At 40.0% G+C, this 22,523-nt stretch overlaps 2 protein-coding genes and 1 long non-coding RNA gene across 16 annotated transcripts in view; 2 read left to right on the top strand and 1 right to left on the bottom strand.

The window, feature by feature from the left end:
• NEK1 (NIMA related kinase 1) overlaps nucleotides 1-8,251 on the top strand; it is a 50,483-nt gene extending 42,232 nt beyond the window's left edge. For 9 of the 10 annotated variants that reach the window (XM_075751858.1, XM_075751859.1, XM_075751864.1 and 6 more), the window contains 5 exons: nucleotides 405-559; nucleotides 1,433-1,647; nucleotides 4,697-4,830; nucleotides 5,101-5,233; nucleotides 7,273-8,251. In XM_075751858.1, the coding sequence (XP_075607973.1) occupies nucleotides 405-559; nucleotides 1,433-1,647; nucleotides 4,697-4,830; nucleotides 5,101-5,233; nucleotides 7,273-7,286 (651 nt within the window). In that variant the 3' untranslated portion in view covers nucleotides 7,287-8,251. The remainder of the gene's footprint in view (nucleotides 1-404; nucleotides 560-1,432; nucleotides 1,648-4,696; nucleotides 4,831-5,100; nucleotides 5,234-7,272) is intronic. The other variant, XR_012835319.1, reaches the window with a different exon arrangement.
• Nucleotides 7,867-22,258, bottom strand: LOC142601738 (uncharacterized). 5 transcript variants are annotated; one of them, XR_012835321.1, is made up of 5 exons: nucleotides 21,603-22,258; nucleotides 19,600-19,681; nucleotides 11,074-11,190; nucleotides 8,832-10,977; nucleotides 7,867-8,751 (listed from the first exon to the last, which is right to left on the bottom strand). It is a non-coding gene; the product is annotated as an uncharacterized LOC142601738 (long non-coding RNA). The 5 variants fall into 5 exon arrangements; XR_012835322.1 differs by having other exon boundaries at nucleotides 7,867-9,003; nucleotides 10,864-10,977; nucleotides 21,603-22,234; XR_012835320.1 differs by having other exon boundaries at nucleotides 7,867-10,977; nucleotides 21,603-22,234.
• SH3RF1 (SH3 domain containing ring finger 1) overlaps nucleotides 22,238-22,523 on the top strand; it is a 93,046-nt gene continuing 92,760 nt past the window's right edge. Inside the window, exon 1 of the mRNA XM_075751866.1 lies at nucleotides 22,238-22,424. The gene's annotated coding sequence lies outside the window, so the exon portion shown is untranslated. The remainder of the gene's footprint in view (nucleotides 22,425-22,523) is intronic.

Here is a 22,523-nt window from a genome sequence, read left to right as displayed (position 1 = left end):
TCAAAAACTATTCCTTTGTCAGCTACTTAAAATGGTTCTAAGCTGTGATTGACATACATACATTGTAAACAAATGCGTATATATATATATTATTTATCCACTGCAATGTTCGTTTTCTTTAGATAGCTATCAAGGTAATGAAAAAATTTGCACAAAACAAGAATCTGTATGTCAGCTGATGTTCTTAAAGCTTTTTCAATCACAGTAACCCATAAAGTCAGAAGGAATGCTTTCTTTTAGCTGAGAGGCAAATTCAAGATGTCAGATTTTCAACACTTAGAGTTTCTAGGCTGGACACATCATTCTTTGAAAATTTACCCTCAAATGAAAAAGGACATTTTGTATTTTGTAACCTCAGATTGTCCTTGGTATTGTTACCAACAGGCTCTCTCTTACCTTTGCAGATGTTGAGAACATGTTCACTCCCGGATCTTTACAAACTGTACAGAACTTTAGTTGATGTTCCCAGTGTAGCAGATGTGCAGCATCAGCATAATCTTGAAATAGATGATACAGAAGATGAGCAAGGCAAAGAAGGACCCTCTGATTCTGAGGATATGTAAGTTTATCAAGTATTTCAACAGGCATCTTAGATCAAAAATATTTTTGGTTAGACACTACCAATCATACACAGTATACCAGCATGGGGTTTTTACTCAAATTTTAAACATCCTGTATTGAATCACCATTTACTTTGAGTCTTATTCCAGAGAATTGAGAAGCTAATGGGATGTACTGGTTACAATAGCTGTCTGAATTTCTTTTCCAAATTTTGTCTGGCTTCTGTGCCTTGCATTCTGCTGAAGCAGATCAAAATTGATGGCTACTGCTCTTCTAGGAATAAAGATTTCTCGAATATTTTCTTTCTTCATGTGTTCTGGGAATCTCGCTTATCTGTCTTTCCTACTGTTGTATTGGGATGTCCTTCAAGTCCCCCAAATTCTTTCAGGGGCTTTAAAATCTGACCCTGGCTCTTGACTATTCCCTGCAGCGTGGGTAGCCTGTAGAGATAAAATCATCTGGTGTATCTATTCTGATGAGATCTAGATCTCTTTTTGCTCCAGACATATTATTCTGGATTGAGAATGTTATACTTGCCAGGGTTCTATAATAGTGCACGGCTACAAAGGTTTTGAAATTATCTTACTAACAAAGTTGAACTGAGGACCTATCGTCATCTTTTTATGAAATGATCTCGTATCTGTTAAGTTCATCTTTATTTCCTGTGTCTTGCATGATGCAGTGGTATCAGTGCTGTAATCATGTTGGACTGAGGACACAAAGATCTGTGTCTGTCTTTTTTTTTTTTCCTCTCCCCCTCCAGCCACATTGGCTTTCCAGTTTGTTGGTTTAACAAAAGTAGTGAGCTCTTCCTATGGGGAAAATACTTACAAAGTATTAATTATATAAACTTCCTGTCACTTTCTTTTAGTATGTTTGGGGAGACAGATACAGATTTGCAGGAACTCCAGGCCTCAATGGAACAATTGCTTAGGGAGCAGCCTAGTGAGGAATTCAGTGAAGAGGAGGAGTCTACTTTGAAGGCTAATGTTATCGAGTGCGTAACAAATGGTACAGAGCTGGATGAAGGAGGAGATGAAAATAACCCCAGCAGTGAAAGTGCACTTAATGAAGAATGGCAGTCAGGTATAATTTCTTTTATACCTGTTTTATAAGTTATTTATTGATGGCAACAATTCAAACACAGAATAATGTTTTTGCATTGTATACTTGTAATGAAATAAAGCTCTAATTAATAGGTTTTTTATACATAAGTTTAAAAAGATTAGATCATATTTAGACTTTCTGAATGTTAAGGGCAACATCTAAGCAACATTCAATGTTGCAAATTAACTGTTGACTATTTGTTAGGCAGTGATTTTAAGTCACTTTTTCTCTAGCTGTATAAAACTGGTCTTCAAGGAATATCAAAGACTCTGTGCCCATCGTGTTTTGAGTAATTCATGACTGCAGTGTAAGAATAAAAAAGAAACAGCAATTGACATGACTGGAGTATCTGGGATCCGGCTTGCATTACAATTAAGTAATTTACCAGGCAGTCAAAAAGAATGTGAAATTATTAACAAATAGCTATTAATGCAGTCAAACTAAAAATGAGACACAAAAATGTATTACTGCTTTTAGCATTTTACATTAGCTATACACAGTGGTGTTGTGAAGTCTCAGGTCTGCTTTTAAATTCTGGTTGCAATATAAGTATTTTACTACTGCCATAAAGTAAAGTACATTTAGAAATATAGGTATAAAAAGATGTAGAAAATCAATACCTAATATAAAACATAGCTTTTGTGTAGTTTTGGTTTGCTGAAGACAATTTTAAACAAACTGAAAATCTGTGAATATACCTGTACAATATTATCTATATAACGAATTCCAGTAAGTATTTTAAGGTAAAAAAAAAAAAGTAATACCATCTTCTTTCATTTATTGACAGTGCTGATGTTATACACTGATAACATACAATACTACTCATTTCTGTGATTGCAGTGTTGCTCCAAGCATTACGGCATTTGGTGTCAGCATCCCACCTTCTAGATTCATGATATTTTGTAAGAATTGCGGGTTTCATTGTTGGGGGTGGGAGGAAGGCCTTCAAAACTCAAGGGAACAGGCCCAAATCTGTTCAAAATCCAGAAGTTAAAAACAGGATTAGAAGTCATCTATTGGGTTTTTAACCCATATACAACTTTTCTTTTTATTTCAGTTATAACTTCTTATTGATGTGACTGTTGATAGTTGAAACAGGGATATGGTTTGATCAGTATTATACCTTACACTAGTCATATATAGGAATTGAAGGTAGTAGTTTTAATACTGACTCATGAAGTCTGTGACCTACCAGGCAATACTATGTATTTTTTAAAAAATATTTAATAATATAAGCTCTGAAATCTAAAAAGTTGTATGTTCTTCCCTGGGTAGGTAAGTCCTTTCATAATCTAAATACTTATTTAAGCAAGTATTTTTCTTGGGCAAAAGCAGTTTGCATTTTATAATAGGATTTTACACAGGGATTCTATCTTGTATTTTTAAATAGATCCTTTGCTTGTTGAACTTACCTAATGTTTGACTGCTACCAACTTCTTTGTAAGGTTTCTGTAGCCTATAAGCAAAATCATCTTGATTTCTCTCACGTATCTTATTGCACCACTTGGCATGCTGAATTTGCTACACAAAGGAGATACACACATAAAAGAATGAGGAACCTTGTAGCTAAATGAGTACTGGGTGATTTAGACTCACTCCATGGAACAAGATGCATCTCAGTGCAGAAATTAAATAAGTGATTCTTAATATACACATCCTTAGTTTCTGACAGAAGACAGCTGCTTCATTAAGGAGCTCTTTTCCCTAGTGTGGGACAGCCACTGAACACTGCATCAGTTCCACCGCAGATATCGGTGGAATGGTCGTATGGAACTCGACCTACGAACATTGCTGTGGCAGGTTGACCCTGGCTGGAGGCCAAGTGCCCGCCAAAGCTGCTCTGTCAGTGCCCTCCTCATCTAGACAGAGGAGAGAAAATATAGTGAAAGGCTCATGGGTCAGATAAGGGCAGGGAGAGATCACTCACCAGTTACCGTCACGGGCAAAACAGACTAATTTAATTTATGACCATTCAAATCAGAGTAGAGTAATGAGAAATAAACCCAAATCTTAAAACACCTTCCCCCACCCCTCCCTTCTTCCCAGGCTCAACTTCATTCCTGATTTGTCTACCTCTTCCCCCCTCGGGGGACAGGGAATGGGGGTTGTGGTCAGTTCATCACATGTCTCCTGCTCAGGGAGAGGACTCCTCACACTCTTCCCCTGCTCCAGTGTGGGGTCCCTCCCATGGAAGACAGTCCTCCACTTCTCCAACGTGAGTCCTTCCCACGGGCTGCACTTCTTCATGAACTGCTCCTACGTCGGTCCCTTCCACAGGGTGCAGACCTTCAGGAGCAGACTGCTCCAGCGTGGGTCCCCCACGGGGTCACAGGTCCTGCCAGCAAACCTGCTCCAGCCTGGGCTCCTCTCCATGGTCTTCTCCATGGGCTGCAGGGGAATCTTTGCTCCAGCGCCTGGAGCACCTCCTGCCCCTCTTTCTTCACTGACCTGGGTGACCGCTGTCACCGCTGCTGGTTTTGCAGCAGTTTTTTCCTTGTTCTTAACTCTGTTACCACAGAGGTGCTACCACTGTCGCTGATTGGCTCGGCCTTGGCCAGCGGCGGGTCTGTCTTGGAGCCGGCTGGCATTGGCTCTGTCAGACACGGGGGAAGCTTCTAGCAGCTTCTCACAGAAGCCACCCCTGTAGACAACCCACCTACCCCGCCCCTCCCCCCCAAATTCCGGCCACGCAAACCCAATACAATTGGTAAATAAAAGCCTGCTTTAAGACCATACCTTGTTTTCCTTCGGTATGAATACCTTTTTGGCTAACCATCAGAGCGGGGCTTTAGAGGAGATAGCAAAATGCTTCCCATTTGAGATTCAGAATTTCTTTGCTGTCAAGAAAGGGACAGTTCCTATTTCCTTGCAAGTTGTTCAGAACATCTGCCAACATGGTCTAGTGCTCCTGAGCATACCTGCTTTCATTATGTTTAGAAGTCTGTGTAGATATCAAGTTTAGGGACATAGAAACAACATTAAGAATGTGAGAAAACTGAGGAGTTTTTACTGTTTTCTTTCTTTCTAGATAATAGTGATGGAGAGATTGCCAGTGAATGTGAGGAATGTGATAGTATCTTCAGTCATTTGGAAGAGTTGAGATATAACCTGGAGCAGGAAATAGGCTTTGATAAATTCATTGAAGTTTATGAGAAAATAAAGGTTTGTGGAATGACCTCAAGTGTAAAATATTTTAAGAAACAAGTACCTGGGGCTGTTTACTGTGCCAGTAATTAATTGTATTGTGTGACTAGAATCAGCACTTATTTCTTTAGTCTTTTATCTGTTTTGACACATTAAAATATTAACAGCCATGCCAGTGGATTAAAGAGGAGAGCTTTGGGTTTAACCAGGAATTGCATTTAATATATTGGAACTATTTCATTCTATACCTGTTTCAGTGTTGGCAACATGGACTGTCTTTTCTCCCAGGCTATACATGAAGATGAAGACGAAAATATTGATATTTGTTCAACCATAGTTCAGACTGTTCTTGGAAATGAACACAAACACCTGTATGCCAAAATACTTCACCTAGTAATGGCAGACGGAGCCTACCAAGAAGGTAATCTCCCTGTTTCCTGGCAATTATGGTTTGTCTTATCTTCTTCCTTGGTCATATACAATAGGTTCTAATATACTTTTAAAACATATCTGTGCTTTGTTATATTGATTGGCTAAATTGATAAAAATGTGGGGTTTTTTCACAAGGGGTATCTTTATTCCTGCAACAAAACATGGCAAACTTTGATTAAGCGTGCTGACCACTCTCATTTAACAGTATGTACATGTACAGCCTACTGCAACAATAGTTGCCTTATGAAAGGTGCAATATAATTATTTAACGTGTGTAAAACAGTTACGCAGATTGGGAAGACGGAAGTCTAAAATAAAACTTGCAGAATTAAAAACAATTTTACCTCAAGAATGAATGAATTTTTAGCTAAAATAATATTTTTCTTTCCAAAACGCTACTTTAATGGGTTGCAGTATCACTACTTTTCTGAAAAGAAAACTTCACATGGCTCTTTATCCTATAATTGTCATTTTTCAGAAGAACTTGATGTAGAGGTACCATCCATCTTAGTTTTCAGGTGGCTCAGTAATACTTGAAGAGAATTTGTCTTGCTTGGGAGCCCTACCTAGCTTAGCACAAATTACTCGGCAGGCAGATAGTTCCTAGGTCTTTCAGAGTCACTCCATGAAATACCACACAGACCACTATCAGTGAAAAATGGTTTTGGGTTTTTTTTTCTCTGTCAAAACTGTAACTGCAGTTATGTAATCTTAAATTTCTAATGATGAAAGTCTTTACTGGAGAGAAGAAAAAAAGAAATCTAAAATCTCAATTATTTTTACAGAAATCAGAAGCATTATATATAGACTCTAGGAATGTGTGCAATGATCACTATTTAATGTATTTCAATTTTGAAAAAATATTCTAATGCATGTTAACCAACATCTGCTTTCTGGATCTTTTAAATTCTTTTACGAATGTGTTGCAATAGCAGTGAATAAAGGGTCAAATAAGATCATAGTTTCTATGGGTTTTATATGTAAATACTTGAGGGGAAAAAAGTCTTAAAAACTAGTTTTAAAAATGTAATAATTTAAAAAAATTAATTTCTAATACAAATTACATTTTCCCAATTATTCTTTGCTACTGATATAGAATGACTCAGTAAGAATAACCAGTACCATGTTGGTTTCATGCTGTGTTATAGAAGTATGACAGAAAAGTGTCAGAAAAATATTTTTTCAACCACAATTTATTGATTTAATGACACAATTGGAAAGATATATTGTAGTAGTTAATTTTTCAAGTGTCCAAAGGACTGGCAATATAGAAAAAGAAGAAAATGGTAACTTATAGTGTTATCAGTTTCCTCTCCTTGCCACTTTGCCTTAAGGGTATTTTAAAACTAGTACTAAAAGGCTTAAATGACAAATTGCTGAAATGTTGGCATTCAAATTGTAAGCTGTTGTCTGAGTGAATCCTATTAAAATGAGCTGACTTTCATCTTGCAAAATGCTGATTAACAAGCAGCTATAGCTTCAGTTCTACTTCTGTATTTTACGAATCTGTGGTAGCACACAAAAATTTAAAGAAAAAGTAATTTTTACATTTCAGACATCTAAAGTACATGTAGTACTTTAGTATTAAAGTACATAAAGAACTGCATTTCAGTTAAATTTCAGACATTTAAAGAAAAAATCCTATGCTAATAAAGGTGAACAGAGGACAAGTGACAGTCGGAAGCATGTTCATGAGCTTCTGTCTCAAAAGTTTAATAGTCTTCAAATAAGAAAAGTTAGAAAATAAATCCATATTGCTTTTAGAGGATTGTTCTAACTGAAGTAGGCCACTTGAGATGAAACTATCTTAAATTCTCTAATCCAAGAAAGAGGACACGTTGTTCTGTATTTGTACACATAGTCCTTTCAGGGCATTTTGGTAACAGTCACCTCATTGGTGACTGACTTAGTGAATTCTTGCTTACTAAACTGTGGTTTCTAGTTAGTTTTGTGACCCCCCAGCTTGATTTTGTGTGTGTGTTTGTCACTCCTTTTCACCCTGTCTTTTCCCCCTCCTGTTTTTTACAGATAATGATGAATAAACCTGACTCAGGAAATTCCTTAATGCTGCACTACATATCCGTGTTTGAAGTCTGCACAACTGAATAACAAATTGTAGTAGAGAATGTAACATGGGGCAGGAGAAGCAAGACTTCAAAAAAGAATGTTGGTTGTATGAAAAAGAGGAAAAACATGCCTTTAAAACTGAGATACCTATACACTTCTCTTGTGTGTACTTGCATATGCCTTCATTAAATATTAGATCCCCAAAATAAAAATTTAAAAAAAAAACCACAAAAAGAACCCCAACAAAACAAAAAACCCCAAACTCGTAATCTCTTAAATTCCAAAGGAAATATAGAAAGGAATAACTGTAGATACTCTGATACAAAACTGAGACCTATAATGTAAAACAGAATTTCTGCCATATCAATGCTTGGCCGGTCCGGTCAAGCAATTGGAAGCTTTACTGTGTTGTGCAAGTACCCACAATTAGCTATTCATTTACATACTTAAAATAGCCTCTCTTTACACCTACATAGATTACTTTGACCCTCGTGGTTGTATTTTAATAGCCTCTTAATCTAGTGGTCCAGTTTGAGTATTTAACTTTTTCTTAAGAAGAAGAATTCTTGTATTTTGAAGCTGAAGGCTTCTGTCACTTTTTAACCAGTGTCATCTGAAATATCTTAATGGTGTTTCTCAATGAAGGCAAACTGGTACTTCAGTCATCATCATAATGTCTGGGTTTTGGTTTTTTTTTTTTTTTGAGATTGTAAAATTCATTTGGAGCTAAAATACTTTTTTCCCCAATGTTTTTCCTCCCCTTCCTAACCCTTCCCCGAAATCCCAAGTATTTAGCTCTTCTTAATTTTGTAATCTCATCAATGACAATGTAGTATGTTGCTGAATTGAAAAGAGTGGGGCTTTTACAGTTTGGTTTTAAATTTTTCCTGTTACACTAATGGCTCCAGCAGCCACGGGGGAAAATAAACCATTGCAGGTACTTCTCCTCTTTTTTGGCTCATGTTTAGTAGCTTGATTTCCACCACCCCAAAAGAAAAAAACAGGTTTCTTTGGACCTGCATTTCCTTGTTCCTTCTGTCAAAGCAGCACTATACAGGGCAGACATTAGGTGTGCTGCTGTTTTCCAGTCGTCATCTCTGGAACAGCTTTACTGGCTTACCCATACAATATGTCTCTTATAAATCTGATGAACTCTCAAACTTCCAACTGCCCTACTGGAGAAAAATAGACTTTTTTTTTTTCCCCAGCTGCAGCCAGTCACAATCTAAAACTGTCAAAATTTACTTTTCCACAAAGTAAAATCAAGTATATATGTATTATTTAGAACTGTCAAAATATGTACATGATTTTTGTATAATTGTTTTATGGTGTTGTTATTAAAGGTTTGCCCATTGAAAAGTGTTGATTTTTTTTTTTTTAAACATAACCAGTTCTTAAAAGTAGACGAAACATACTCTATTGCAGCTGTATCCTGGGAATCTGTGATGAGAATAAAATTAATAATCATAAATGTCTTTAATATATTAATTTTTTAATATCTTTATTTACTTGATAAACACCTCTTGCTTCATCCGATGAGAAAGTATGATCATTGCTGGAAACGGTGCTGGTTCTGCCCTATGCTGCTGCTCTTCTTCCCCTTCCTTCCTTTTTTTTCTTTTTACTTCCCACAGTATATTTGGGGGCTTTTCTCTAGGCTTCTCTTCATTCCACTTTTCACTGCTGAATAATCTATTGAGAGAGATGATCCTCATGAGCTTACATCATCCTGGCGTTTAGCAAATACACTCTAAAGACTTTAATAAAGAATGAGTCTGCATTATTTTCCTTCTTCAGGTTTGCTTTTCAAATCAGACCTTGCCCACCTTTTAGGGGAAGGGACAGAATATAGATTACCCATATGGAAGGAAGAAAATATACCAACTGATGTATCCTGCACTCTATGGTTTTGAATTTTCTCAAGGTGATACAGTCTTACTGAAGTTAAAGGGTGAGGTGTATGTTTAATTCTTTTTAAATTGAAATCATATCATTACTGACATTCTTCATTTCTTAAGCAGTGTGCTGGCTTGCTTCTGGTAAGAATAACGGACATAATCTGCAGACTTCAAGCTTTACAGACATAGAGCTTTTGATCAATTAATGATTTGAAAACTACGCATAGATTGTGCACAGCTTTTCAAGAATAATCTTTAAACCTGCCAACCAATACTGGATATCCTTGAAATCCCTCAAGAGCTAATTTAGAATTGACACAGTAAATAAGTTTGTCTGCGAAAGAACTACTTTTATCTGAAATTTTAAATCCGTATTTAATGTACACCATAATGACATCAAGGACAGTCTGACTTCAGGAGGATTTATTCGTCTGTATATAATAACTTATTGAAATTAGTTGAGCATTTGGCTTGCATTCCTATTACATTCACTATAAAGAATTTTCTGTTGTAATTCTAGTAGCAAATTGGGATATAGAGCAGTATTTTTGGCACAAAACATACTCTATAAACTATTTCATGTTGGGTCCCTGTCTTCAGCCTTTCTTCTTGACCCCTGAAGCCAGCCATAGTCCAGATGAGGAATCTTTAAAAAAAAAAACCAACCCAACAGACCACAAACAAAACCCCACACATACCCCCCTCCTCAAACCCATAATGCCTCTATTGTGCTGCCCTGCAGACATGACTGTAGTCCATGACACGACTCTCCTGGCTGCCCGTGCTATTTATAGCCGTATGTACGCCTTGAGTTTTCTGACCTGCAACAGAAAGGAGTAAAGCCCAGCAGCGAGGCAGCGCTAGGGAGAACATGTCCTTGTGGTCTGTGGCAGGAAGATGGAGTCTCGGCTGCTGACTGGCTCTGTTTTGAGCTAACAGGTATAGTAATCCTACCCCGAGCACTGGTGCCTAAAGTCTTTTTCAAAGAACAGAGCCTGTTTGCTCTTCAGTTTGCTGAACTTTGAGTATGTATTTGAAGTTACTAGTTAGTAGAAGGTGCTTCAGAAGAATGCATTACCAGGTTGGGCAACATGAACCAAAGCAGATCACTAACGTTTCTGTGGCCTGATAAGTGAATGGCTGACTGAAACAAAGTTCTAGTGTACTGTATTGCTGACAAGGTTCTCTGTGTTCCTGAGACATCTACATCATTTATCAATAGTTGTTATTTCAGCTTTTAGTGCTTCTGTCTCCCCTCTTGCTCTGACTTGCGCATAAATGCCGTCTATTCAAACGTGCATCCTCTATTAACCCTTTTGTTCTAAAGCTTTACAACCCTGCCTAAATCTGTTGAAAACTTACCGCATATTTTTGTAAGATTGTTTTTTTTCGCATTTGTTTGCGGGGGAAACTACACCCTTTCAAGACTCTCCGAGTTCTTAAGGTAACATTTACAATAGATAGCCTGAGCCTTCAGGTTTGTCGTGGGGTGGCGCTGCCGCCGCGCAACCGCCCGGTGGCAGCATGAGGGCCGGGGCCGGGAGAGCAGCACCGCCCCGCCGCGGTGCACCGCCCGCTGCCTTCCGCGGTGCCGCGGCTTCGCAGCGGGTCCAACCCCCCGTGCAGATTTCCCGCTCTGCTGGGAAAGACCTACCTGGTCTCTAGGTAGGGTCCTGAAACTGGTAGGCGGTGTCTGAATCAGCACTGAAATTCTTCAGGTCCTACGAGCCGTAAGTTTTTCCTTGTACGAGGCCATGTTCTGAAAACCCTGCACGTAAACACAAATCTTCCTATCTTTACAAAACGTTGTTATTCACAAATACTTTAAAAATCAAAAAAATACAGAGAAATATATAGAACTTACTCAGCTGGGTAACAAGCCCTTAGATCAGACTCTCAGCTCCTATCAGTCGTGCAATCCTTACACTCCTTTTCGTGGGGGGTAGGGGGATGGCACTGTATGTCCCGTTTCTCCAAATGACTAGATGCAAATTTAAATAAAACAAAATATGACACTTCTAGCACAGTCATGATTTTGTGCATCGTTGGAGTCTGTATCAATCTTCCCCTCAGCCAGAGGGGATAGAAGTGTGCCCCTCACTAAATTACTGATTTGACTTTTATCTCCCCACTAAAAGCACCTCATCAAAGCTCAAGTGAAGCTAAGCTCTACTTAATTTTATTAACTGTGATAAAGACAAATATACAAATTGGATTTTTCAACCCTTTTAAACATTTTTCTTCCCAAATAATTGTGTGCTTTCTCAAATCTTATTTTAACACTTAAGCATTCATGAGCCAAGCAGACTAAAATTTAGCATAGAATAGAAACCAGTGGTTACCATTCCTACAACGTTTCTTTTTGCCATTTTTATCATGGCAGTTTAGATGGAGCAGAGTTTAAGTACTAGTTTTAAAATCCATGAAAAGCTTTTTCCGTTAAATTAAATCTGTGTGTTAATGCAATACACACTTCAAATGCATTTCCAACTCGATACGTTTTCCAGCTGAGCTGATGAATTCATCAATTCAAATAGTAGCATTTTGAACGGTTGGCTTGTGCAAGAGTCTTAAAGACACACTTCTTCAGCAACTGAAACCTTAAATAAACTGCTTGCATAAAGATATATTAATTTGTAGTTACTTGTGAGACACATACACAGGAGTTCAGCTGTTCCTGCTAAATTGCTTGCCTTGAGCACCTCTGATCTGGTGCACTCTTCCAGATTTCCAAGACATTTTTAAACAAAGATAGGATTTAGCTAATTCCATTAACTCTCTTTTTAATGATACAGTTTAAAAGCTAGCAGAGTCAAAGACTTGGAGAGTTTTTTCACATTAGCTGCACAACAACAGCCAAAGCCAGGTGAGTTGCACACTGCGAAAACTCCAGGGAGGTAGCATTTGCAAGTGTCATAGTGGCTGTGACAGTTCTTTCACGAGTCATCCCTGAGGTTGACCGTATCAAGTGTGAGGCTGAGGCGTTGCATGAGTCACTTCTGCTTGGCTCATGGATGTTCCCTTAGGGACTTACAGTCAGCCAGGAGAAAATTCAGTTCAGTGTTAAATAGCGCTGTGGCTCAAGCTGATGCAGACATGCTCGGAGGATAACAGAACCATAATCAGGTCCTTGACATACCCTCATTTTTGCTGTATCCTGCAGGCCGTCTTGACAGTAATCTCTTCTCTTAGGGGAAGGGATGAAGTATGCATTTTTGCTGTATTTTAAATACAGGATAAAACTTGCCCAGATTCAAATTTTAGGCAAAAACTCTGCAGTGCTAGCTGTCTTAATAAAATTTTTAATCTCAGGCAATACTTCAGGGATGCTGGTTTTTTCCTTCTGTTATTCTCCCCATCAGCAGTCAATGGTTCTCAGTGCTGTTTGTTTTATTGCTGCTAGAACTATTTAAAATGCAATCATCAGAGTAGTTTGGCAAAAGTAAGGTATGTAGCCTTTTTCTGAAGAAGTGATTGCTTTGATGGGGATATAGAAAAGACAGAAAACCTGAGATGCCATTAATGATGAGCTAGAGCTCCATCTGTTGTGGAGCTACACCAACACAACCACTGCTTGAAGGGTCAGTCAATCTCCTTTTTTTAAACTGCTGTAGCTGTTGTACTTCCTCTGAACTCTGTTTCTTCCTCTGTATTGAGCCGTAACAACTCTTGATAAAGATGTCTAAAAGACAGTAACAAAATGCATCTAATGTGCCGTTATTGTAGCGCGCTTAGTTGATCCTTTCCCACTGATGCTGGTTTTGATAACTTACGTGGCAGTTTGGAGCATTTTGGTCTCGTTCTTCAAACTTTGTAAGAGGAAATAAAAAAGTGAAGATTATGGCAGCTGAGCTGCTCTAGAGAGTAAATTTGGACTTAACACTGGACATACTTTTATGCCTTTTTAATTCTAAGATCTATTACTATATTTTATTTTTTCATGCTTAATCATTTTAAAGCCTTATTTAGTAGATCTGTATTTTACTGTTAGTAAACATAAATGGAGAATTATATCCACAGCAGTAAAACATCTCTAATGTGATTTTTAGCTATTAATAATAAGCATTTTTTCAGCTGTTGAAAAGACTGATTGCACTGAACTGTATATCCTGTTTCACCGTACATCAGTTAACGATCACAGTACTCTGAATAACTTAACTCACTGTATTCACTTAATTCCCTGCAGTGCCTCCTTTCCTCAGATGACCACTATTGCTTTCTGTCCATTGGGCAATCTTGTTTGTCCAGGAAGAGACTCCAGCAAATTCTGACTCTCACTGACAGTGGGGTTAAGCATTGCCAGCTGGGGAAGGGAGCACCATTCAGTCCTGGCCTGCAACCTTTGTTAACCATGCAGTGATACTACAGCAACTAGTCTGCTCAGGTGAGTAATGGATGGATCTTCCACCACAAATACCAGTATCCAGCCAAACGTGCAATAGTGGAGGATGGATGAGCACGGTCATAAAGCCTCCCTCCTCACAGTAAAACTTAAAGAAAGCTCGAGTCAAATCCCACTGCGATTTGTCAAGATGCTCCTGCTCTCAGCTGTCTGTTCGTTCCCTCTGCTGATGATTATCAGCACCAGCAGAACGAAATGTGCGCCCACCCTCGTGCTTCGGCACAAAGCACAGCATCATTGATTAAACTGCTGAGAAGATGGGTTTGAGCCAAGTCACCAGACTCTGAGCTGCAGTTGGTGAGGATATGAACACATCTTCCATTCTGCTTATTCTGCCACAGTGAAAGCAATCTCCATCAGAAGGATAGGGTATAACAGATGGAGCTTTAACTTAAACCACTTTGTAAGAGGTCCTAAAGCTCATCTGTCAAGGATGGTGCAAGACTGCTTGTGCAGTGTTAGAGAAATTCATGCATGAACATACAATGTGAACTAAGCCTGCTGAGGAGCAAAAGCTGTGTAGCATATAATATTTATCTTGCATTAATCAAGTTGTGATGTATTTACTTAACACTATTTTTGTTTTCACTTGCTGGCAAAAGTTCTCACAGATGTTTTATTCTGCTTTACAGCAGTTAAAAAGGTGAGAAATGCATAACTGAAATAGTTTTAAAAATCTACTAATTGTGAAATTGCCTGGTTTATCGTATGATAAACCATGGGGGCTTGTTAGAGGGATCACACTAATCCACAGTATGAAACAGGTCAGAACCCTTCCTACAGTCACTAGCTTTAACAAAGCTCTTTGATACCTCAACTCAGGTATTTTCAGCTTAAATTCAGAAGCCTTGCATGCAAGGCCTGTAAGATGTGGGGTATCTCCTGCCCCTCCATTCTGCATTTCTGTCTTAGTGCTGTCTGAAAAATATGCTGCTTGCTTAGAGTTACGTTGATGTTCATGGAAATTGCAGGTACCTCATTACTGGAAATCAAACCCTGATGCTTTTTCAGCCTTAGGGAACTGTATTTCCTTGCCATAGGTTAAAAGAGAGGTCAGAAGGCTTTGTGATCCTTGGACAGAAGACTGTGTAGAGTAATAGAATGAACTACGAAAAAAAATGTGCTGAAAAGCATCTGGGAGGTTTTTTGTGCATAGTCGACAATATATTCTATACTCACTTTCTGTGACTAAGTTTACTGTTACTAAGGCCCAGAACGAGCCAAATAAAACAGCAGGGAAGCCTTCTCTGTGTTTCTTGCCTCCATTTCTTACTAACATTTTTACATTTACTCACTCCCTCTTCTAATGGAAGCTGGGGGAAAAGTGCCGAGTACAGCACTAATGACATGAAGAAAAACACTGAACAAAGCAGCGGGGAGGCCAAGGTTTCAACCACTCTCCCTCCCTTGCACAGAAAAATTTCAGTGACCTCTTGACACCTCCCATGGGAAACTTTAAATTGACAAGAGTATTTGCCAAGTAAATACACAAAATGGCATTAAAATAGTATTGTTTCTGACTTAATCCTCCTAAAGTCAATGAAAGTGAGTTAAGGTTCCCGCAGCAGCTATAATGCACTAACCTCATTCTAGATGGCACTGTATGTGGATATGTATCAGGATTGATTAAAAAACACTTCCATGCACTCAGTAGTATTCATTTGGGAAACTGAAAATAAAAATGCCAAAAAATAAGTTACAGCTTGTTCCTGGATGATCCTCGTATTTTCGTTAAAACCACTACGTTTCATGTTACACAACACTACCTAGAGTCAAAACATTGTTAATTTGTCCTATGAAAACAAAATGGGAGGGCATTTCAATTTAGTTATACCCCGATTGTTTAATCTGCCATGTTTTTGCTGGGGTAAGTTACTAAGAATGATTGTTGGGACTCGGAAAATATTCTGGCTTTATTATGTGCCATTTGCCAATTTCTATTCTGCAATCTGATGATGAGGAATGGAGGGATATTAGAGTACACTGCATCTCAAGCATCTCTATACCATTTCTCCCCACACCTAGAGAACGCCCCTGCTACCCAGCAACGCTTGCTGGTCATCACTAACTCTGATCCTGCTTGTTAAGGGTATTCCAGGAGACAGGTCACTAAACTGGAGATCTGTGGCTTAGTTGTGGGAATCGCCCCTTTGCTTCTTTCCCAGCAAATTATTTAATTTATTCTGCAGAGATAACTGCATCTATGCCAGTCATTATCTCCCCTCATTTGTCTTGCCTTCTCTTTCCAGTCTTTTTCATTATTAGTTGCAAAGTCTTCAACGTATGAGGTAACTCTGCCTTCGTGCTCCCCATCATATAGAAAAGGAACAGCACAATAAATACCATAAAGAATGTTTCCAGAATGCAATACCAGAGAAATGCTCACTGACTAATGTGAACTAGCACACAGGAAAACACCTAGCACAGACCATTTGCCAACAACTGTTTTGACCACAAGCTGCCTTAGCTATATGTAAAGACTGTGATTAAAAATAGATCCCTTTTTTAGTGTAGGTGTGACCTTAGAGAAGAATGGTGATAGAACTGCATTAGCAGTTTGCAGTGATGCTTGCGAACAGGTTTTTGGCACACTTATCCATTGTCAGTGCCCCAGCCACATCCACACGCAGAGAGATGTTGTTCGCGTTTTCTGGGACATGTGGGAAAACACGACTTGAAAATGAGTTTGACTGTAGCTCACATAAAGTGTGTATTTAAGTGGTATTTAAGGGCTGGTTCTTAGCTAAAGGGATGGAATCCAGCTGCCTGTTTTCTTTGGCCCTAAGAGTCAGTTTGATATGATTTACATTTTCAGAGCTGACTTCACAAAGAAAGAGCTGGAGGGTTGGTTTTGAGGCTTTTTTTTTTGTGTGTGTGTGTGCGTGTGTGTGTGTTAGCAAGTAAATATTTTACAGCCTGAATTCCTAGTTCCACAAAATCAGTGACTCCAGGCTGTGGGACAATATAAGTAAGCACAAAGGCTGGAATTTATAGCTAGCAATGATCTATGAGATAAGATTTTCAACTAAGTCAGTGCAGAGAGTTCTCTTGCCAGATGCGTAGGAGTGACTGTGACACAAATCTACAAAAAAAAATTAAAAATCTTTGGCAATCCCAGAGCGATTATATAGCCTTGTAGTGATAGCAGCCTCAGAGAATTCATTTTGCGTCTCAATGTCTTCATCAACTTAAAAGCCAAGTCCCAAGCTTTAGAAAAGGAATCCAAAGTAGTGCCATGAGTATTCCATAAATTTATCTCACTTCCTTAATCTTATTTTGAACAAGGGAAGTTTTGGGTATGGGGTTTGGGATTTTTTTTTTCTACATTCCTCTGTTTGTAAAGAACTGTGGTAGCAGAATGATAATGATTCTGCAAAAAATCACTGGGGATCTTGTCCCTTTATTCCCTTATGTTCATCCCAATGTAATTCAAACCTTCCTTCAGAGTTGAGCTACATTGGAAATCCTTGCTTTTTGCTTCTAAGATATCACAGACAAAACCAACACAACATGGATGGTACACTGATCACATCCAAACCTCTGCATACATCCTTTTGTAAGGGTTCTAGAAATTGCAGATAACTGAAGCTGTAAAGGAGCTTCTGCACCTTTCAGACAACACAAAAAGTGTCATTTGTGCTGATGGGAATGCAACTTTCCTTGTAGCTGGGGATACCTTCCAAAAAAGGAAGCTTTCAGTCAAAGCAAATGATTTACCTTGGTATAAGGACACTGCTTTGACTATTTTGGGATGGAAACGTTAGTGCACGTTAAATGCTGTAACACATTTCAATTTTTTATATCCTAGTATACAAACTCTTACAAAACCTATCATCTCATCACTCACGTTATGTTTGATATCACAGCACAACTGTGTAAGTGTGGCAGAGATGTTTGAAAAGTAAACATGCTGATAATTCTACTTGCCTGTCAGACAGCTTTGCCCAGCAGGCAATTTTAGTAGGAAAATGCTATTTTAAGGAAATAAATCTCTTTGAAAAAACTAGCTGAGCATGCTTTTAAGAACTAACATGACAACTCTTCTTTTTGGTTTGGTGGGGTTTTGTTTTTTTTGCAAACTATCAAACTGTTGCAGCACTCAAAATTCTAAAATAGCTTAGTTTAGAATTTAAACAAATTAGCAAATTCTTCTTGTAGATTTTGCTCTAAAACCACTTGAGTTTTATATGGAGAGATGCCACATATTTATCCTGGGGCATCTTACCTCTCTGCTCCCTTACACAGTCCCTGCTTCTAAGCCTGGGAGTGTGGCACAAGCTACATTCAGACTCTGTTCTGGGACAAAATCCAAACCGACTCTCACTGCAGAAGAGATGTAGGTGAAAGGAGTGTGGTGCTTTTTGACAGATTTCCTGATTTGGACAGTAGGAGGAACTGCAGGACTCACCGTAAAACACACACAAACCACAATACAGTCATCATTGCTGTTTCTATACATTTCTCATGCTTTAATGACCAGAAAAGCAGAAGTGTTTTTTGAGAGTTGCTCCTTTGTAAATGCACTTCCAGTAACTGCTCTTAGAAAAAGACACCTAGAATAAGGTGTTTGTTAAAACCCACAGAACTCTCTGAGTTTACATTATGTTGTGGTACAGTTGTCCAAAAGAGAAATAACCTCCCTTAAATCACCTGTCATAGAGCCTATGCTCTGAGTGGACTTGAAAATTTCTCATCCAGAAAGACTGAAGGGGGTGCTTAACATTCTGAAGATACATTTGGTATGAAAATGTGAAGATGTCTGAGGTTCCAGCCTGCTACTTTTTGGAGGATGCTTTTCTGAGAATAGAACCCTGAGGCTCTGGCCAACACGGAGGGTTTGCTCTAGGAGGGTTAATGTGAATGCAGGACCCCTCTAGACAAAATAGCACAGTTCTCTGAATTCTCCCCTGTTCATGAAACTTATTGACTAGCTTTGTCTGTCTCACAGGATTTTAGAGAGTGAAGCTGTAGTGCATTTCTAGAAATTCAAAATACAACAAAAGACAGAATCTAGGAATTGTAAACCTGACACGATGGATACAGACTTCTGACAACGTCCACAAACGTCCTCCCTCTGCACAGTTCACGTGCAAAAGTGCCTCTGACTCTCCCCAGCAGTTCCACCTCCTCCTATCTAATATTGTATTTTTTTTGTACAACTAGTGTACATGCCAAGTATCCAGTCTCCAGACATTCAGCATCTTTCAGATACTTCAGTAATGAGGTGTGGTAATGAAGACTAAGTAAACTTTTATCAGTGCCATCAGGCTCACGTTCTTCAGGGACATTTTGTAGTATTAGAATGGAGATTGGACCTGGTTTTGTTTTTCAGTGCATTAGTGTATTTTAGTGCATTTGTCTGCATGTTTCAAAAGATTTGCATGCTAACAAGTGGAATCCTATTCTGAAATGTCTCATACCACTTCTTAGTTAAATTTCCCAAGGAACTAGATGTAACTATAGAGTGCATCTGTCAGCCCCTCTTCCCAATTATTTATAATTCATTGGCAAACCCTGAAAGAATATTTGTAAAGATATTAAGATTCTATAGGTTTTATGAAAAACAGTAGTCATATCCAGAAAAGATCTCAAATGTAATGTCCCCCCTACAGAAAAAAGTACAGTAAAGATCTAAGTTATCTCTTCTTGTTAGCCTGCTGACTTATCAGCCAGTATTGCTCAAAGCCAGGCACTGTATACACTGCCTCGCATTTTGAAGACAGAGGAAAAACTAAAGACACTTGGAAATGTGATAGAAACACGAATTATTGCAGTAGGGTTTAGGGAGGAATAGAAAGCATGACTGTTTTGGCAGAGAGGGCTGAAGACATGGGAGGAGGCCCATAGGTTGGTTGGCCCACAGGAAAAAAGAAGGTATCGGCAAAAGGGAAGGAGGAATACAAAGGACATAGTGGGTTTATTGCGCTAAGGACATAGAACACACACACAAAAAAAAAGAAACCAGGTGTTACCAGTTCTGCTACTGACATTTTGTCTTTTGCTGTTCTGCATATTGCCCTTTGCTTCTTCCTTTACCCAACAGCTTCAAGATAAAGAGAAACAGCATATGCTGGAGAGAGAAAAACAAAAAAAGTTTGTGCCTGAAAACCAACTTCAGAAATACAATTACACAAAAAAATGTGTAAAAAATGTATTCACAAATATGAACAAATATTAACAGACATTATAATTGTAGAAAGCCAGGGATTTGAGTAACTGGAGGGCCTCTTCCTTCAAATCTGTGTTTTTAATGGTCCGCTGCCCTGTGCGATTAAATTAGCTAGTAAAAGTTGTGCAAGGAACTAATGAACTGTACATAAGAACAGAATGGTTTCAAGAAGGGAGGTCTCCTCATGTAAAAATGTGCAAAATGTACAGTTCCCTGCTTGTGGCTGGAAGTGAGAATGAATAAATGCTTCTATGTAATAGCAATTCTGTTCCTTTCCGTCTTGGTGTCAGACTATTCCAGCCACTCTGAGTCAAACACTTCATCCATAAGAGGGCAGTGGCAACCATCAGCATGCACACCCACAGTTTTTTACATAGATTGTATTTGAAAATTAACTACTGCTGCTACTCAGGAAGTAACATATTTATCTGATACTCTTCAGAATGTTTACTGCTTTGGCTAGTATACCACAATATTTTTAGTATTTTACAGACTTTACATAAAACACTATCAAAGACCAGCCCTGATAAAGGGCTAATCTTTTTATTCTGCTTCCCTGAACTTTCATCTTGCTTCCCTGGTACACCACCTGTATTGTAAATTCCTCTACCATTTTAATAAAATAGTCTACATTCCTTAGGCAGCAAACTAAGTTTAGACAACAATAGTTATGTTGCTTACAAAACTATGCTGGAAAGACTGGCAAATTATTACCATGCAACCTCGATGAGATCTTTTGGAAAAGCTATGGCCAAAAGGGAAATCCAGTTGTGAGATGAACTTTTGTTTAGATTCAAGAAGTCCCTATTTTAAAGGTCCTGATTATCCTTCTTTCTGTAGTAGCAGCGCTGACACAACAAGATAGAGGAATACTACAAGACTTGGGAATATTCGTAAGTATCAGATGTTTACACCCTTCTCTTCTATTGATGTTACCATAATCCCTGGAAAGCAGAGACACGGACCAGAACCCTATCTGTATCAGTTTTCCTAAACTCCAGAACTCATGGGGGAGGAAACCTTACTTCTTAATGAACTGTAGATATTTAGCACTTTCAATATTTCTACTCTACTACTAATAATAATTTTTTTTAAAAAATAGAGATGTATTCAGTGTGAGCATGTATTTGGAAATCATAATAATCAGAGTATCATTATCATAGGAAAGAACCAAGCTAACAAATCCAGAAAGCAAGACAGAAAAGCCTATCACACTATCAATTTACACAAACCTACACAATCCATAAAAAAGAAAAAAAAAAAAAGAAGCTTTTTATACACATACACAATTCAGTAAGAAGGACAACAAACTTAAATAGCCCAAAACTACACATAAGGAAGCTTTCAGATTGCTTCCTTTTTGAGTTGCAGCAGGCGAGATCTTTTATGGGAACTTGTATCAAAACTTGGGCATTTCTCTAGATTTCTCTCACCATCCATAGACAAGGTGCCTCATCCAATTCAAAAAGTGTGCTTTTTAAAAATTCTTTTTTGCTGTTTTCTTATATGTACTTTAAAGTGAACTTTTTCATTCCAACAGTCTTGTAGAGAAATATTTCACAACAACAGCCTCCAAAGCAAGCGCTTCATCTCCTGAACATAAGAGTGAGTGTGTGAGTGTGAAGACAGACACCTATTTTGGGCACTTCCTGACTCACTTGATTATTTAACTGAGCAACAAAAAACTTTGTTATCCTAAGAGGCATGCACACCCGAGATAAATGCTTTATGCTGCAGTCGACCTTATCACAGAGCGGTCTGCAAGGGCCTGGGAGAGCACTGCTGCAGCCGGGGGCAGCACCTGATGTGACAAGGCACCCACCTGTTTCCCGCACCCACCACCACGACGGCATCTGACCACCGCCCAGAGGCGGGAAACGCCGCCGCTCCGCCGCGTCCCGGCCTCGCCCCTTCCCACCGAGACGCTGCGCCCTTCGCGCCGTACAGCCGGGGGCAGGCCCAAGTGACCCGCCGGGAGAGGATCTCTCGCCCCACACAAGCCCGCTCCGCCTAAGGAGCATTTCCTTGGCCGGGCCGCTGCAGGCTCTGGGCACCCCGACTCTGCGGGCGCGGAGGCGCCCGGCTCCTCCTTCCGTGGGGCCTGGCAGCCGCGGGCCCACACCCCGGGCTCCATTTACCACAGAGAGCGGGGGGAGTCCTCCGATCACTCGCCCGCTTTCCCCACCGCCCAGGCTCTCAGCTGCAGCCCCAGGTGCCTGGCCAGGCCTCCCCCCCCGTCACGAACCGGGCGTGAAAGCGCCTCCCCACCGGCGCTACAGCGGATCCCCCGCCAACCGCCACCCCACAGCACCTTGGTGAGGGAGCGGTGGGGAAGAAGGGTCGGCCGTCGCGGCCCTGCCTCGCTCCCCGCCCCCTCCCATGAGGGGAGGTGCTGCTGCTGAGGGGAGGTGGCCCGGCCCGGCTCGGGCCGGGGGCCGCCCTCCTCGCGGCCCCCTCGGCGGGGCGGTGCCGGGCGGGGCGGTGCCGCCCCTCGCGTCAGCCCTGCGCGGCGGGCGGGGAGGGGACGGGAGCCTCGGCGCTGCCGCGGCGGGAGAGATACCGGTGGGGCCGCCGGCGGCGGCGGCTCCTCACGGGAACAAAGCGGGGGCGGCGCAGCCTCTCTGGCCCGCTGCGGCGCCATACGGTGAGAGTCGGGTGAGGGACGGTGAGGGGGGCGGTGCTCGGCCTCCCCGGGGACCCTCCCGCGCCCTCTGAGGGGCGGCTCGGCGCGGCGGAGGGACCG

Source organism: Balearica regulorum, chromosome 4 (genome assembly GCF_011004875.1).
Source record: "Balearica regulorum gibbericeps isolate bBalReg1 chromosome 4, bBalReg1.pri, whole genome shotgun sequence".
Taxonomy (NCBI): domain Eukaryota; kingdom Metazoa; phylum Chordata; class Aves; order Gruiformes; family Gruidae; genus Balearica; species Balearica regulorum.
Note: the sequence above shows the minus strand (reverse complement) of the source record. Positions and strands in the feature narration are given on the sequence as shown.